General features: G+C 41.5%; 1 protein-coding gene across 6 annotated transcripts in view; it reads right to left on the reverse strand.

The window, feature by feature from the left end:
* ATP2B2 (ATPase plasma membrane Ca2+ transporting 2) overlaps window positions 1-15783 on the reverse strand; it is a 1884743-nt gene that overhangs the window by 752406 nt on the left and 1116554 nt on the right. For all 6 annotated transcript variants that reach the window (XM_069206673.1, XM_069206670.1, XM_069206668.1 and 3 more), the window contains one exon: window positions 5595-5852. In XM_069206673.1, the coding sequence (XP_069062774.1) occupies window positions 5595-5852 (258 nt within the window). The remainder of the gene's footprint in view (window positions 1-5594; window positions 5853-15783) is intronic.

Genomic DNA, 15783 nt, shown 5'->3' on the forward strand with positions numbered 1-15783 from the left:
AATGCTCCTTTCTTTTAGCAGTGGTCTGAGGGCATAGAGTGGTGTCTGTTTGGCGCTGTGGTATGTTTCACATCTTCTGTAGTCACAACTGCTCATCCAGACGTTGGCAGGAAGTATGCAGGATTTTTGTTTTTAGTGTATCCCAACTGGATCACCAAGGCTGAACACCCTCTATAGTTACCAATTCCTTTATTTCCAGGGATGCACAACCCAGGCCCAGGCCCAGAAGAGCTGGATGAAAGTCACATTTTCAGAATAACCAAATACGATATTTGTAAAAGCACTTGCCACAGTTCAAAAATAATATATTCCTCCTCTTCCTGTGCCAATCTTCTTTGTCATGAGTAAGATCACTTCTTTTTCAGTGCAAGTATATCCGAATGGAAAGCACATATCCTAGATTTATATTACTCCTATACCTATGTTGCATGAAGAAAGGCTTATAAAGTCTGCTGTATCCAGAAGGCATTCACTGTATCTGTGTATGAAAAAACAAACCCTCCTCTGGGCTGGCCCTGATGGTATGTATACACCCCTTAGGGTTACCCTAAAACTTCACTTGACTCAGTTTGATTAATCTCACACTTAATGAGAACTGTGGTAATCTTCTTGGGCTAACTGGTTCAGAGGTGCAAGCCAGTGTAATGGGTTGGGTAATCTGAATAGCTTGACAATGTTGAAAGAGACCCTTTCCAATAGGTCCCATTGCCATGTGTGAGTTAGCTCTAAATGCTGGGCAGGATACATTTGGGAGTACCAAAATCTCAATTACCTACTTGTTCAAGACAAGGCAAGGGTTATGACTATTTTCATCCCACTGGAAGCTTTCATAAATCTAACCTGAACATTGAACTTCACAATTTTCTACTTCAACCTGGAGAGTATAGCTCACATATGTGCCATAATGCCAAAGAGTAAACCCAACGTAACAAAACTTGTAAATGTGATTCAAGTGGACCAGCAAGACCTGAAAACCAGAAACATCTAGCTGAGTCTAGTGGAGTCACATCAAGAGTGACTACACTTTGAAACTAAAACTTCTTTAACTAGCTTCAATGCACTTTATAGACTACAGGAATCATTTAGAGTTTGTTCAGTAATTGGCTCCTGCCTATAAAATGTAACATTTTCCTCAGTTAATTACAGGTTGGAGAAGTGCCTGCTTTTTCTGTGAAAGATTTAGTTGGCTCTGCCATTGGAAACCTTTGACCGATAGCCAGTTTTTCACAGAGCCATCAGTCAATGTACATCAGAAGGACCACCTTGTTCACAAAAGCCCTTATGACATACATTTTTCCTGTTCAGGACACCTGAAACCGCCTGGTGGTCCCAAACAGGAAAATGCAGAACTGAACCTCATGCACTGACAAAAAACTCATGCCTTATCATCGACACTGGTTTTTAGTTGTTAAGAAACCAAAACCTTTGCTTTAAGAGTTTGTGTCTAAAAACAACATAAATACTGTTTGGGGCTAAAACAACATGGTACATGCTTCCAAAACATTGCCCTCCTTGTGACCACTGCACCCATAGATGCACAAGAGGCAGTGAGACCTCCCAAGCATTTAATAATATGAGGCCAGTCCTTTGGCTATGGCCTCTGCTGACCAAGCAAGCTGTCATTATACCTGACAATTTTAACTGATTCTAAGTCCAAATAAAGGTTTTATTCACCCTTACATAATCAAGCTACTTAGGTGGGTGGCCTCTGTGCAACTGAAGAAGAATTTTATCTGGTGGTCAGTATCACCCGCTTTTATTCACACAGTTTTGAGTTCAACTTAAAACAACGTCCACTTACATTTCTTATTCGAATTGTTTTGTTTAGGCAGGTTTTGATGCAGAGATACCACGTGAAGGGAGTTAACAAGTCTAGACAGTCTCTATGCACTGAAATCCATCCGTTATGTGTTAACCCCCACAGAAAAGATAATAACCATGCTGCCACATGGTATTCACTTTTCCCTGCAGATTATTGCTCCTATTTACATCCTGTTCTCAGGCCGGCTTTAACACTGGTGGCGCCCTGTGCAACAATATGTTTTGGCGCTCCACCTCATGACCACCTCCTCAGATTCACTCAGTACCACCCAGCAAATGGGACCCTCATCTCTCCATAGCGCCTCTTTTGCACACATTTAATTTATTTTAAAGCACTTGTAAAGGATGGCTTTAATAATCCATGCAGCAGGCATGTTAACACTCTGTGCTACTTTATGGCGAGTCTAAGCTGCCTCTAGACAAAACTCACATCTCTCTCCCTAGCAGGAACATTAATCATAAGAGGTATCTTGACATTTTATTTGTTTCCTGAAGGCTGGAAGCACAAGGAACTTTTTCAGCTGGTCCTTTTAAATAGCAAGTTTCGTAAATCACAGCTAAACACAGCGCCACCCTGAGGTCAGCGCCCCTCAAATCAGGTCCGCACCCGGTGAGGCTACACGACTCGCACCGCCCTAAAGTGGTCCCTGCATGTCCTAATGGGAGTCACTGGGTTGTATGAGGCAAGGGGTAGAGAGATGGTGGGGTATCAGTATGCAGGGAAAGGTGTGTTCTGGCATGGGGAGCATCAGACAACCGTCTAAGCTGTTGGAGGCAGTAGAGTGAGGTCATAAGGGCCTGATTTAGAGTTTAGTGGAGGGGGTTACTCTGTCACAAATGTGACGGATATACGGTCTGACGTATTCCAATTCCATTTTGGCCTTTGGAACCTGGAATGCGGCAGATGGAATATCTGTCACACTTGTGAGGGAGTAATTGCTCCACCAAACTGTAAACCTATTTCGAAGGCTGGATTTTCAAGTAAGTAAAACCCGGTTTGGTGCTCCTGCACCTGGAAAATCCAGATGTTGTACTTGTGGACCACTTATAATTAGGTCCACCTGGGGATTCTGTGCCAAACAACTTTCACAGACTTCCATAAACACAGTGATTTGTTTTGAAAAACATATTGAATCCTCCACTTAGATTGGCACAGTATCATATTTTCATCGTTCTTTTAACATTCACTTCCATGTCTGTTTCTCGTTTATATTTTAAGGAAAATTATTCTTGATTGTATACAGGTTCTTCTTGTACAAATAGTTTGACATATTTTTACATAATTGTGCTTTTACACTAAAGCGTGTGTTTCTCTCCTATGTATTTCTCTTCTAAGGGAATAGCCTTAAAATATTGACACATCTGCTTATGGGAGGGATCCTGGCCCCAGACTAATAAAAGACCGGCTGAGTCCTCTTGCTATTTGCAATTACATAAATACGCTCAAGGGCATCATTATTTGATGAGAATAAATCTTTATATATAAATAAATACATATATACATACATATGTATGTATGTATATATATATATATATATATATATATATATATATATATATATATATATATATATATACATACATATTACAAACACTTGCAAATAATTTTCCATTGCCCATTAGAAAACTATGGAGCTTGGTGGGTGGAGATAAGTCCATTAATATGGTGGAGTACTTTACTCCCACCATACCGAGGATCCCCCACCTGACATATTTAGAATTGTCTGCCAGCCCTAGGACAACTCTAGACAACTCTAGACATTATCAGGAACCACAGTCACTGTGATGCCTGTTAATGTTGTAAGAGTTTGGCAGACAGTTAAGTCAAACGTAATGATCACCCATCAAAGTGTTACAACCTTTTACTTTTTACAGAAACAAACTGCGAAAGCAGGAGTTTGTTTTGGAAAAAAGTAAAACGTATGGCCCCCACAGTATGAAAGTTGTCTCACATGGTGTGGGGTCGTTATTTTTCTTATTGTTTCAGCTACAAAAAAACACCTCTAACGCCATCCACTCTAGATCATGCAGGTGGTATTCTATGTGAACCTTAAACAGTCCTACTCTAGCAAGCCATTGCGGAGTATGTCAGCGACTCAGCCGAAGCAGGCTCCATTGTTGACATACTTATGGGTTGGGGGAGAGGCTTCTTCCTCACTGTTGCAATGGAGTACCCTTGACAACAAACTCTAACTAGTCTCCATATGTTTACACAGAGGAAGGATGTTACCTTTATCTATAAAATACAAGTGCAACTGCGGTACTGGTAGTTGACGGAAAGGCGTATTGACCCAAAGTGTTGTTTTATTGCAAGTTATACAATTGTATAATCTACAGTAAACCCATCTGTGTTTAAAAACACGCTACCGTAATTTCTCATAGATTCTTTTGAAAAGTACCTTGGTTTAATGGTTCAGTCTGCTGTGTTTACCGTTGGATGATTAGACTTGTTTTTTCTTCCTTCCCTGTTTTTTCTCAGATTGATCTTTTGTGAATCTGAAGTCAAATATTAGGAGGAGTTGTCCAACCCTATTAATTTAATGTGCGCAGTTTATAATGTTTTTCAAAGTACCAATAAAAAGAAAACATATTTATGTTTTCACTGAATTGAACTGTTTTTCGTGCTCTCGGGCTTTTTAAGGCTAAACATTGACAATATGGCAAAACTCTGGGCTTCATTTACAAGGAACTGGTGCATCAGTTCTGATGTGCCAGTATCCTCAGTCACCCTGCGTCCCCACAAAGGTACCATGGTAGCGTTGTATTCATAATACAGTGCACCATGACACTCATTAGCACAAATGGGTCAAGATGTTTGACGCAGTTGTAGCATTTTGCTGGACTAGTGTCCAAAATGTTAGTCCAGCAAAGCTCGGGGAGGCCCATTGAAAAGGACCTAGCATCAATTTAACTGCTGCCATGGGCAGGCATTAAAAAATTATGCTAGAAGTGTGCAGTGAAATCTCATAGATTACACTGCACCATTTTTTCAGCCTTTCTGCAGGGTAACGCCTCCCTTGTATACATTATACCTAAAGCAGGTATAATGTGGCGTGAGGGTTTACAAACTCGCCCAATGGTGACATTGCGCCAGTCTGTAAGTATGGCGCATGGTGGGTAACTGCTTAGTGCCACCGCAGCATAAACAAATTATTCTACAGTGGCGCAAGGGGCTCGTAAATGAGCCCCTCTGTATACTAATGTTTAGATTAGGTCACAATGTGAATTAATAAATTAATGATAAATGAAACCGCTCGAATGAAAAAAACTATTTTCAATAGAAAGGGGCAGAAACACAAAAGGATGGAAAGCAAAACAAAAAATCTCATTAGGCCTCTCAGAATACTTTAGTAATTTGGTGTACGGTGCAAACCTGGATTATAATTTGTGCAAAATTACGAGACAGCCCTAGGGGTTTTCGCATCACAGATTGTGGAAGGAAAAACCTTGTAAAATTAGTGTGGATCTTGAAATGATTCGGTAATATCTCAGTAAGCATAGACAAACCTCGTGGTATTCATGATTTCTTTTGTGATATTTTTATATTCATTGTTCGTTTCACCAACACAGTCAAAATGACTGCCAGAATCACAGTTTTTAAAAAGATGTATTGAACAAAACATCCTGCTTGTGAGATGAACATCTACTGGTCCTTGGCAGGTTTTCAATTGTTCTCTGGATCAAAGCCAATACAAACTTTCATTACCTTGTGTAATCAGTTGCACATATTATTGTAATCAAAAAGCTCTGAGAAGTGAGTTGGTAGCACTTACCATATTTTACTTGTGCAATGTCACCAACCACCAGCTCTGCCACGTGTATCTGAATCACTTGACCACCTCGTATAACAGTAAATTTTTGCTCCTGTTCGATTCGACTCTGCAGCCCTCGGAACTGTTTCTCTTTACTCCAGTCATTGAAGGCAGTGACAAGGACAACACACACAACAGAGAGAAGGATTGCGGCACCCTCAATCCAGCCAGCTTGTGACTCTCCTTCATCTTCTGCTCCACCAGTGCCGCTAGCACAATCTGAAAGAAAAAGATAACGTGTATTGAAAGACCTATTCATGAAATACGAGTTTCAAAGGTTTAGATTTAAGTATCACATTTATGAAATCTTTACCCAAAGCACTCAGTTGCTGCTTGGTACACTATATATTCCTAGATTTGTCACCATCACTCATCCAAACACAACAGTTTTAAATACTGATATTATATAAGAAGGGTGGGTGAGCAGCCAAAGGGCCATTAAAATAAACACGCAATTCAGTGACAAGAAAAACAAGCATATTTCGAACAAGTTGTCATTGTTTGACAACAGCGCCAACGAGCAAAAACAAAAGATAACATGAGAAGAAACTGAGGAAAGACGACTTGGAAAAAATAAAAGAAAGTTATTTAAAAAAATAAATCTTTTTAATTTTGTGCCTGCTGGGCACATTTCTGAAAGTCACAAGCCTTCTCTTTAAGGGGCACTAGAAGTTAAAAAGAACAAACAGTACCTTGATCATGTTGGGAGCAGAGGACGGCACTAATTAAGTTGCATCAATTAGTACTTGGTCCCTGCTCCACACACAGAAAGGGAAATGATGCCAGGTGTACCTTAACGAATTATGAAGCTTACGAAGATTACAAAGCTTCTAATAAAGAAGATTGCCATGCAAACCAACAAATGATGAGAGACAGGCGGGCTCCAAGCCCTTTACTGAACACAATAGTATCTCACATGTGAGACGCATGCGCCAGCGCTTGCACTCGTAGGCTCGACCCTAACAAATGTAAGATCCAAAACATGTTTATTAACTGCAAAACTGTATTTGCTAAATTCAAATAGTTTGAGAAAAATTCATTAAATGGAACCACCTAAAATATATCTACCCATTTTCAATCAGGATCAATGACAGAAAGGATTTGCACAGGAGTATAAAAAAATGCAATCTTATGCTATGGAAAATGTTGACAATATAAAAAAAATATTTGAATGTCACTATGTCATTTCAGGGTCTTTTTTATTTTAAAATATGTTTTGACGTTTTCAAATACCAACATGACCTACATTAAGAGTAAATACAATTTTGTCTCTTGTTGGTGATATCTGGCAAATGGACAGGCCAGCTCCTTCCATTCAGTGTGTGATAGGGTTTGGACGCTTGCACTGATTTACATAGTTAACTTTGTATTTGAATATTTTGCAGTGTTCTTCACCTCCTGTGATAGCTGTCATGGGGCAGTAGTCCATGAGATCAGAAAGGCTAGTTGGTAGAATAATAAAAACAGGACTGAAAAACAGATTAAATCTCCAGGCAGGTATCTGTTGGTGGCCAATTCTAGATGCAAGTTCATCTTTCCTTGGCTGGTTCTCTAGGTAGTGTGCAAAACCAGTCACACCGTGCAGGAAGTCTGGGCAACCACACATTGGTTTACAGCGATAGAAACTAGACCACCTAATGCTCTAATTTTTATGGTAGCTTGGTTGAGCAGTTAGGCCAATCTTGAAGAAGTGCAAAGCAGTTGTTGTACTCACAGTATCAATAAATGAAGACACACACTCAAAAGAATAACTTGAGGCCAGTTTACAAAAATACTTCTGATTTGTATAACAATTGTAAAACCAAGATATTAAAAATTAAACTTTTTAAGCTATGATTTTTCAAAGTTTAGCCAAAATAGTCATTTTGTGCGTAATTACACACCATAGGAATCAATAGGCAAAAACTTTGAAAATGCCTGTAAAATAAGGCAATGCATTTACCAATTTCTCATTTTGTTCTTAGGTCGAGGTCATCAGGAAGTCCTCTGATCCAGCCAGAAGTGTTTGGGCAGTTCCTGGTTTTGGCAGGTAGAACTACTGAAAAGTCCTTGGAGCTGGTGCAGGACCACTGTGGGGGACTACTTGGAAAAGCAATGCACAGGCAGACTTCAAGATGAGTCTAGTGGGTCCCATCGGAGTGTAGAGGTTGCAAAGGACCCTTAGAGCACTACTGGTTCTCCAGAGCAGGACCCAGGGAGCTTTGGTGCAGAGCAGATAGGTGAACCAAGAGTTGTGAGCAAAGGTGCCCTTGGAAGCAGGAGGCAGGTAACTTTGAGGGTGCATTGCAGGTCAGCAGGCCGCTCTGGAGGGTGGTTCTTATGTGTCCAAATGTCCACTATCATGTGCTTGCCCCTGGTCCTTTTGAAGTCTGATGAGGACTTTTCTTCTTGGTGTCCGACACTGAGGGGGTCATTCTGACCCGCCAGGGCTGTGGTGGCGGTCAGACCACCGCAGACAGGGCGGTCTGACTGCCCCATTATGACCGCCACGGTCCAACAGCCGACACCACCAGCCTGCAGCCAGCCTGCAGCCTGGCAGTCCCGGCAGTTGTAATCCGCCAGGGCAGAGCTGGGGATTACGAGCATCCATCGCCAGCCTTTCCATGGCAGTTAACTACACCATGGGAAGGCTGGCAGAATTGGGGTGTCAAAGGGCCCCTGGGGGCCTCTGCACTGCCCATGCACTTGGCATGGGCAGTGCAAGGGCCCCCTATGCACAGCCCCATCGTGCATTTCACTGCCTGGATTACGGGAATTGAAATGTGCGATAGGTGCTGTCGCACCCGACGCACCACAACATTGCTGCCGGCTCAATTACGAGCCGACGTCAATGGTGTGGTGAGTGTTCAGCTAGGCCAGCAGGTGAAAACGCTGTTTTTGCCCGTTGACCCAGTGGATCACTATTAATATGGTGGGCAAAAGACCACCAGTAGTGTCGGTCTTTTGCCTGCAGCAGCTTCGGCGGTCCTGTAAGAGGACCGCTGAAGTCGGAATGACCCACTCAGTTTGCAACGGCTGGGTGCACTAGGATGCATGGTCCCTGGGGGTTGCACAATCTGTGCTGCTGCTCTCAGGGGTCTACCCTAAGTACCCCTTACCCAGGGTACCAAAGTGCCATTTACTAGGGACTTATAGTGGCAGCTAAAGGTGTTTGCCAATTGTGACAGTATTTGATTCCATTTTAGGGGAAGAACACTGGCACTGGGGACCTGGTTAGCAGGTACCTAGTGCACTTCAGTCCAAGTTGCATTCAGAAATCAGGCAAAAAGTGTGGGGGGGTACTACAACAAAGAGACAGTTTCCCACATCGCCAATGTCCAATAGCAGAAGGCCAGAGGATGCAACTTAACAGACTTACAGGACCTCAAACCATATTATTTGAGTTTGTGATGTAGAGATATTGCAGATATTACAAAAACATCTTGTGTTTCAAGCCACCAATGAAGACATGAAGGGTTCATTGCTTTTAGACAGATTCTGGTTATTTTTCTAAATTCTTGATCAGTAAAGGTTTTCCTAGACTACCTAGACTACAAGGGCACAGTGTGCTGAAATCCAACAGCCTGTGAGATACAAATGGAGTTGCTGGTTGTCATAGTATGCACTATGTACAAGCAGGAATAACAACTCTAGTCAGGATAAGTCAGATACTCAATTTAAATTAACCTGTGCTCTCTCTCTGGTAGCTTGGGTCAGAACAGGCAAGCTTAACGTAGGAGGCAATGTGTAAAGAATGTGTGCAACACACACACACTAACACAATGGAAACACTACAAAAAGACTCCACAGAGGTTTAGAAAAATTGAGAATATTTATCTGAGCAAAATAAGACCAACAACGACAAAAATCCAATCAGTAGAAGTTGAGATGTTAATGTTTAACTATGCCTGGAAGGGAGTGCTTGTGCAAAGATATAGGAAAATATACAATAAATCATTCAAGGTTTGTTCGTAGTCCGTCTGTATGCACTCCCGATAATACATATATTGTTCATCCAAAAAGGAGGGTGGGGGGGTTAACAGCTTTCTCCCACTTTTTGAATGGACAATATATTGTCTTTGCATGAGCACTCTCTTCTAGGCACTTTGTATAACAAAGGAGCTACTACTGTATTTTCAGATGGTGTGTTTTTCTGGATATTTTCAAACACAGTTGGAAGAATTTGAATAGATTTGTTTTTGTTGTTCTTTCTCCTCTTTTTTCAAATGTGCTTATGTTTGCTGTTGGACCTGGCCTTTTGACAGGGTCATACCCAAACTTTTTGCCTCCTTCCTCCTATTTTTTTTCTGACCTGTTGTTGTTGGTTTTTGAACTCTGGGCGCTTTACCACTGCTAACCAGTGCTAAAGTGCATATGCTCTCTGTGTAAATTGTACTGTTGATTGGTTATCCATGATTGGCTATTTGATTTACTTGTAAGACCCTCGTAGAGTGCACTATATGTGCCTAGGGCCTGTAGATTAAATGCTACTAGTGGGCCTGCAGCACTGGTTGTGCCACCCACTTAAGTAGCCCCTCTACCTTGTCTCAGGCCTGCCATTGCAAGGCCTGTGTGTGCAGTTTAACTGCCACTTCGACTTGGCATTTAAAAGTACTTGCCAAGCCTAAAACTCCCCTTTTTCTACATACAAGTCACCCCTAATGTGTGTCATAAGTACCCCTAGAGCAGGGTGCTGTGTGGGTAAAAGGCAGGACATGTACCTGTGTAGTTTATATGTCCTGGTAGTGTAAAACCCCTAAATTTGTTTTTAAACTACTGTGAGGCCTGCTCCCTTCATAGGCTAACATTGGGGCTGCCCTCATACATTGTTGAAGTGGTAGCTGCTGATCTGAAAGGAGTAGGAAGGTCATATTTAGTATGGCCAGAATAGTAATACAAAATCCTGCTGACTGGTGTAGTTGGATTTAATATTACTATTTTAGAAACGCCACTTTTAGGAAGTGAGCATTTCTCTGCACTTAAATCTCTCTGTGTCTTACAATCCATGTCTGGCTGGGTTTAGTTGACAGCTCCTTGTGCATTCACTCAGAAACACCCCAAACACAGGGTACTCAGCCTCACTTGCATACATCTGCATTTTGAATGGGTCTTCCTGGGCTGGGAGGGTGGAGGCCCTGCCCTTACACAAAGGACTGACACACCCCCTACTGGGACCCTGGCAGACAGGATTGAACTGAAAGGGGACCTGGTACACTTCGTAGCCACTCTTTGAAGTCTCCCCCACTTCAAAGGCACATTTGGGTATAAAACAGGGCCTCTGCCCTACCACCTCAGACACTTGCTGGAGAAGAAACCTGAACCAGAACCTGCATCATGCCAAGAAGAACTGCTTGGCTGCTCAAAGGACTCACCTGACTGCTTTCTACAAAGGACTGCTGCCTTGCCTTGTTGGCCGGCTGACGGCTGCACGTTATAATGGTGCAATTTCTTCTGAGCTCCATCTTGAGTAATTTATGCATTAAGGGTTGAAAAGATATGTTGTCATTACTTACTTTGATAAGGCAGAGCAAAAACTCTAATTTAAATTAGCTAAGAGAAAAAGAAGGAATTATGCCATAGACAATGAGAATGCTGCATAACATAAATTTAAGTAGGACACCTAAAGAAAGCATTTGCAACTTTTCTCTGGTATATGATGCTCTTTTCTACGAGCTGGAAACTAGGACAAGAGTTAGAAAATCGTGCAAACACACAGAATGATCCACGATGTCAATCCAAAAAATATACCACTAAACTTCAGGCGTTGTTCAGCGTGCTCCTAATTAGAATGAATTCATTTATCTTAACTCCTGTAAAAACAGCCTTACACTGCCAATAAATGGAAAATAACTGCTGTTCTTTTCTGGCGATGATTGCAAAAACCAAGGGTCTATTAAAATATCTTACAACAACAACTACTGTTATTCCGAACAACAAACAGCTCTACAACAAATGATGTTTTATTGCTTACAGTATTAAGGTAGCCTTTCTAGTAAATTCTTTCAGACTGACAGTGAGCACTCCAGGTAGGGAGGGATGCTTTACAAGTTTTGAGATTGCATGCGCATAGCGCCAACAAGTAGTGGATGCCTTTATATAGAACACTCTAAGGCAGTTGGAAAAACGTTAACAAGAGATGGGCCCAGATTAAACAAGGTTCATGCAATATCGGTGATCCATGAACGGCAAAATATTTACACACTGCCGCATTTCCTTCACCTCATAAGCCGAGAGGGTCATAGGTGAACCTTGTAGATAAAATACTTGTTCGTGAGATGCTAAACACAATTTAACATTTGCACTATGATGCAAGAGTCGAGAAAACGTGTGACACAATTATATGTATATTTTTTGTGAGTGCTTGTCACTTGTTCCGGAATTTCCAGAAAGGCCCGACACACCACAAACTAAATGAGACTTCCATGCAGTTCTGAAATGAGATTCTTCTGATTTCTCGACAGAATGAAAGACAAACACATTGGCAGTGAGGAGCAACTGCTGGAATCTCAGTCTTACCTTTTGGTACTAGTGGTTCTGCTTTGATACCCCTGGTTTTGAAGGCAGTATAGGGCAGAGAGTAAAAACGGCCTCCAAACCCCTTTTTAGGTCTTGCCAGGCTATTGTCTTTCATATAGTCTATTTCAGTTGTCTTCTCTTGATTCAAGGACTTTCACTCTGTTTCTTGAGTTTCTCAAGCTCAAGAACATTTCAGGCTCAAGGTATATTGATTGGATGAATAGAATATTTTCACCACAGATGTCAAGGAAGTATATTTCTTTTTCCTTGTTTATGCGGCCGAACACAAGTAGGGCCTATTACATTGCCACTCTCTATGTTGTTCATGGCTGCCCTTGCCTTTTGGTGCTTTCTCCAGTCCCCTGTCTTTCCCTTCATGTGCTAATCAAAGCTGAGGCAAACTTCTCATGAGTGTTGACAGAGATTCGTTTTCTCTTGTCTCCTTGCTCTGCCTTCTCTCTCCCTGCTGCTATCAAGGCTTGTACTTGCAGTTCTTGCCTGTCCTTGATCTCCACTGTCGACAGAGCTTCTTGACTCGACAACAGGTTACCCAGTAAAATATAGAATCTGCTTAGATTCTGAAAAGCCAGACTTGTTGTGCTGCCATCAGTGCTAGGGAGGACATTGGTGTATTTGGTTGGAGGAAGAATGAAAGCTGAAATAACCACACGTGTTATGCTTCGAAAATTTACAACATTAACATTTATGTAAACATACTTTTGTGGACATTGTAAGACATCGGTGATGTTAACTGTCCTCTTACTATGTCCACACTTTCACAAACAATTTGAATGACATTTGCCAAAGTCAGAGCTATTTATGAATCAATTTCTTTTGCATTTATTCTGCACTGTAGGGACCTTGCCAAATAATACTGGCTTCCCAGAGAAACTGTAGCCTTGAGGGGAGATGGCAAGATCTGGGCGGCATGGCTCTGAAGAAGGTACAAAAGGGATTGTTATCGCAGATGTATTAATTAGAAATTATTAATGAATGCTTATGTAATGAAATGAGTAGAAAAATGAATAATGCAGAAAATAATGTGCACGTTTGAAATTGTGATCACGGGGTGTGGCCATCAATGTTAACGAAAATATTAAAAAGAAGAATAATTTTTACATAAATGATGAAAATGTAATATGAACAGTGTAGCAATGTGACATATTGAAAAATATAACCTATGTTTTATTAATGATGTGCCTTAACTTAACAATTGTCTGGGCCTAGTCTTGCTAGGCCTCATCACAGAAGCTGTGTTTCTAATGGTAAAATGTAAAACGTTGAGGAAGCAGAACTAACCGTGAACTGCCCATTGTTTAACAAAATTTGCTTAGCAAGGAGCCCTCATGTGAACCAACGGACAGATGGTAGAGCAGGAATTGTAACAACTATTGTGTAAGTCGAACGAGGTGTACTTTCCCAGGAGTTGAACAATGAAGACGCTGACTGGAGAAGAAGATGCAACATTTTCAGTACCTGACGAGCTGGATGATGAGGATATCGAAGTCTGAGAACCATGAAATACTAGAATCTATAGATATGGTGTGTTTTATTTGTTGGCTATGTAAATAATGCACGACTAATTGACCAATTAGGAATTAGGGGACAGTCTGGGTGACTTTGATATAACATAGTGACAGAGGGAAAAGACTTCAGATGGATAGGGAGAGGAGAGCACAATTTATCGAAATTGCAGAGGTGACTAGAGATTCTGTCATTGGGCTTGACTCTCTGACTGAGAGCCTGATGTGATGCTGATTGACTGCAAACCTGAGAACGAAGGCTGACTCTGTTGCTGACCCATACCAAGGATAGGTAGATATGATGTGACTGCACTGCATCGCTTTTCTTTTCTAGGTACCAACTGCACTGTCTATCTAGTATTCCTTAGTTAGATGTTTTTTTTTTCAAATTCGTGTTCCAAATTGTTTTCACATGACGCCCCACATGCTAATGCTGATCTGGTTCAGTTAAGGTTACTCCACATGATGGTACTTGACATGACATTTGACAATTGATTGATGGATAAAATTCTGCTGAATATATGTTACTAACCAGGTTATTGGAATTGATCTTCTTGTTGATCTGTGCTAATGCTCTGGAATATATTTTGATGTAAGCTTTGATTAGATTATGTTCATGGCATCTTTTGATTGACTAGTTGTGGTTTATTGAGTTGAATAAAGTTTGAATTAATCTCATGACTTAGTATTGTAACCAAAGGGCAATAAAACTACTGAACGTATATTTTGAAGTGTGGTTATTCATGACTGGGAGGTCATGGTATGTCGATCATTTGGTGTTCTTGATTAATTTGTTAATGCTTTGACTAATGTATTGAAGCTGTGCATTTGATTATTATGTACACTTGTCACAGTGTGGCTAGGATACTGCATGCAAATCAAAAGGTTCATCGACCTATACGCGTCACCTTGTAAGTTTACTTACTGAGGAAAGACGCACTAACAGGCTCTCTAATTCTAATTTGGGAGACTTAACCAGTGATTATAATTACTTGATCAAAGGGGATTCTTTTGCATGTAAAGAAGCTCCTCAATACATGTGACTGACTTTTCACCAGGCCTGCTGGTCTTGTGGAAGTGTTGGAATAGTAACCATTATCTTACCTAACACAAGCCCTTCCTTTCTATTTGCTTGTACAGCGTGCTGCCCTACCTTGCTCTCGTTTGCAGGCACTTTTTTCTTACATTTGTGGCATCCATCTCCCCATCTTATTAAGAAGGTTCTGCACCCCAGTGATGCACACGAATTGCATTTGAGCAGTTAGCATGCGGTCATGGAGGAACATTTTTCAAACCTATACAATATGTGCTAGAAATTGGGCATCTAGTTGGCATACGTATGAACCCTGTCCGAGTAGGGACCACAATCCTAGTCAGGGTAAGTCAGATACACACCATAAATTAACCTGTGCTCACCCTCTGGTAATTTGGCGCATTACACTCAGGCTGAATTTACGAGGCATTGTGTAAAGTATTTGTGCAACACTTAATTACAGTAACAGAGTGAAAAACACCAGTCCAGTTTAGGAAAATAGAGAAATCCAATTAGTGTATCAAGTGTTATTGACTTTTCGATATTCCCCAAACAGTGCTTTGAAAGGGGCTACTATTAAAGCGTTTACATTAATTTAAAAGTTCCACACTATGGCTGTCTCAGCCTTCGAATCCCTGGAGGCATTGAAGTCGAAAATGTAACAAGGTAATTCCCCCAAATGCCCTCGGTGTTGTGGGAGGGAGAGGGCAGTCGAGAGCAGTCTGCAAGGCCTTCTGCAAGTAAAGTACCTCAGGTTGCGAGCAGCCGCTACAGATATCAGTGGGCCTCGCACTAGGAACCCTTTTGATGGAGTAGAAGTAGTAGGAGCTGTGCTCTGGCACAGCTCCAGAGGTACAGGCGGGCCTGTGGCTAATTAGGGCAATGTTGAGGGCCTCACACATGGGGCCTGTGTTGTTGCAAGGTGAGGCGTGTAGTTATTCCGCCCTGGGGGGGGACTGTGAGTGCACTACCAGTGTGGTGTGGTTGCCTGGTAACTGGGAGGAACACCCACACTGCTCAAGGTTTTCAGCCATGTCTGTCACCAGCCACATTAGTCCTCTGACACTTGATCCCCAGAGAGAAGCACCCCCCCTTCATT

This window comes from Pleurodeles waltl, chromosome 9 (genome assembly GCF_031143425.1).
Source record: "Pleurodeles waltl isolate 20211129_DDA chromosome 9, aPleWal1.hap1.20221129, whole genome shotgun sequence".
In the NCBI taxonomy this organism is placed as follows: domain Eukaryota; kingdom Metazoa; phylum Chordata; class Amphibia; order Caudata; family Salamandridae; genus Pleurodeles; species Pleurodeles waltl.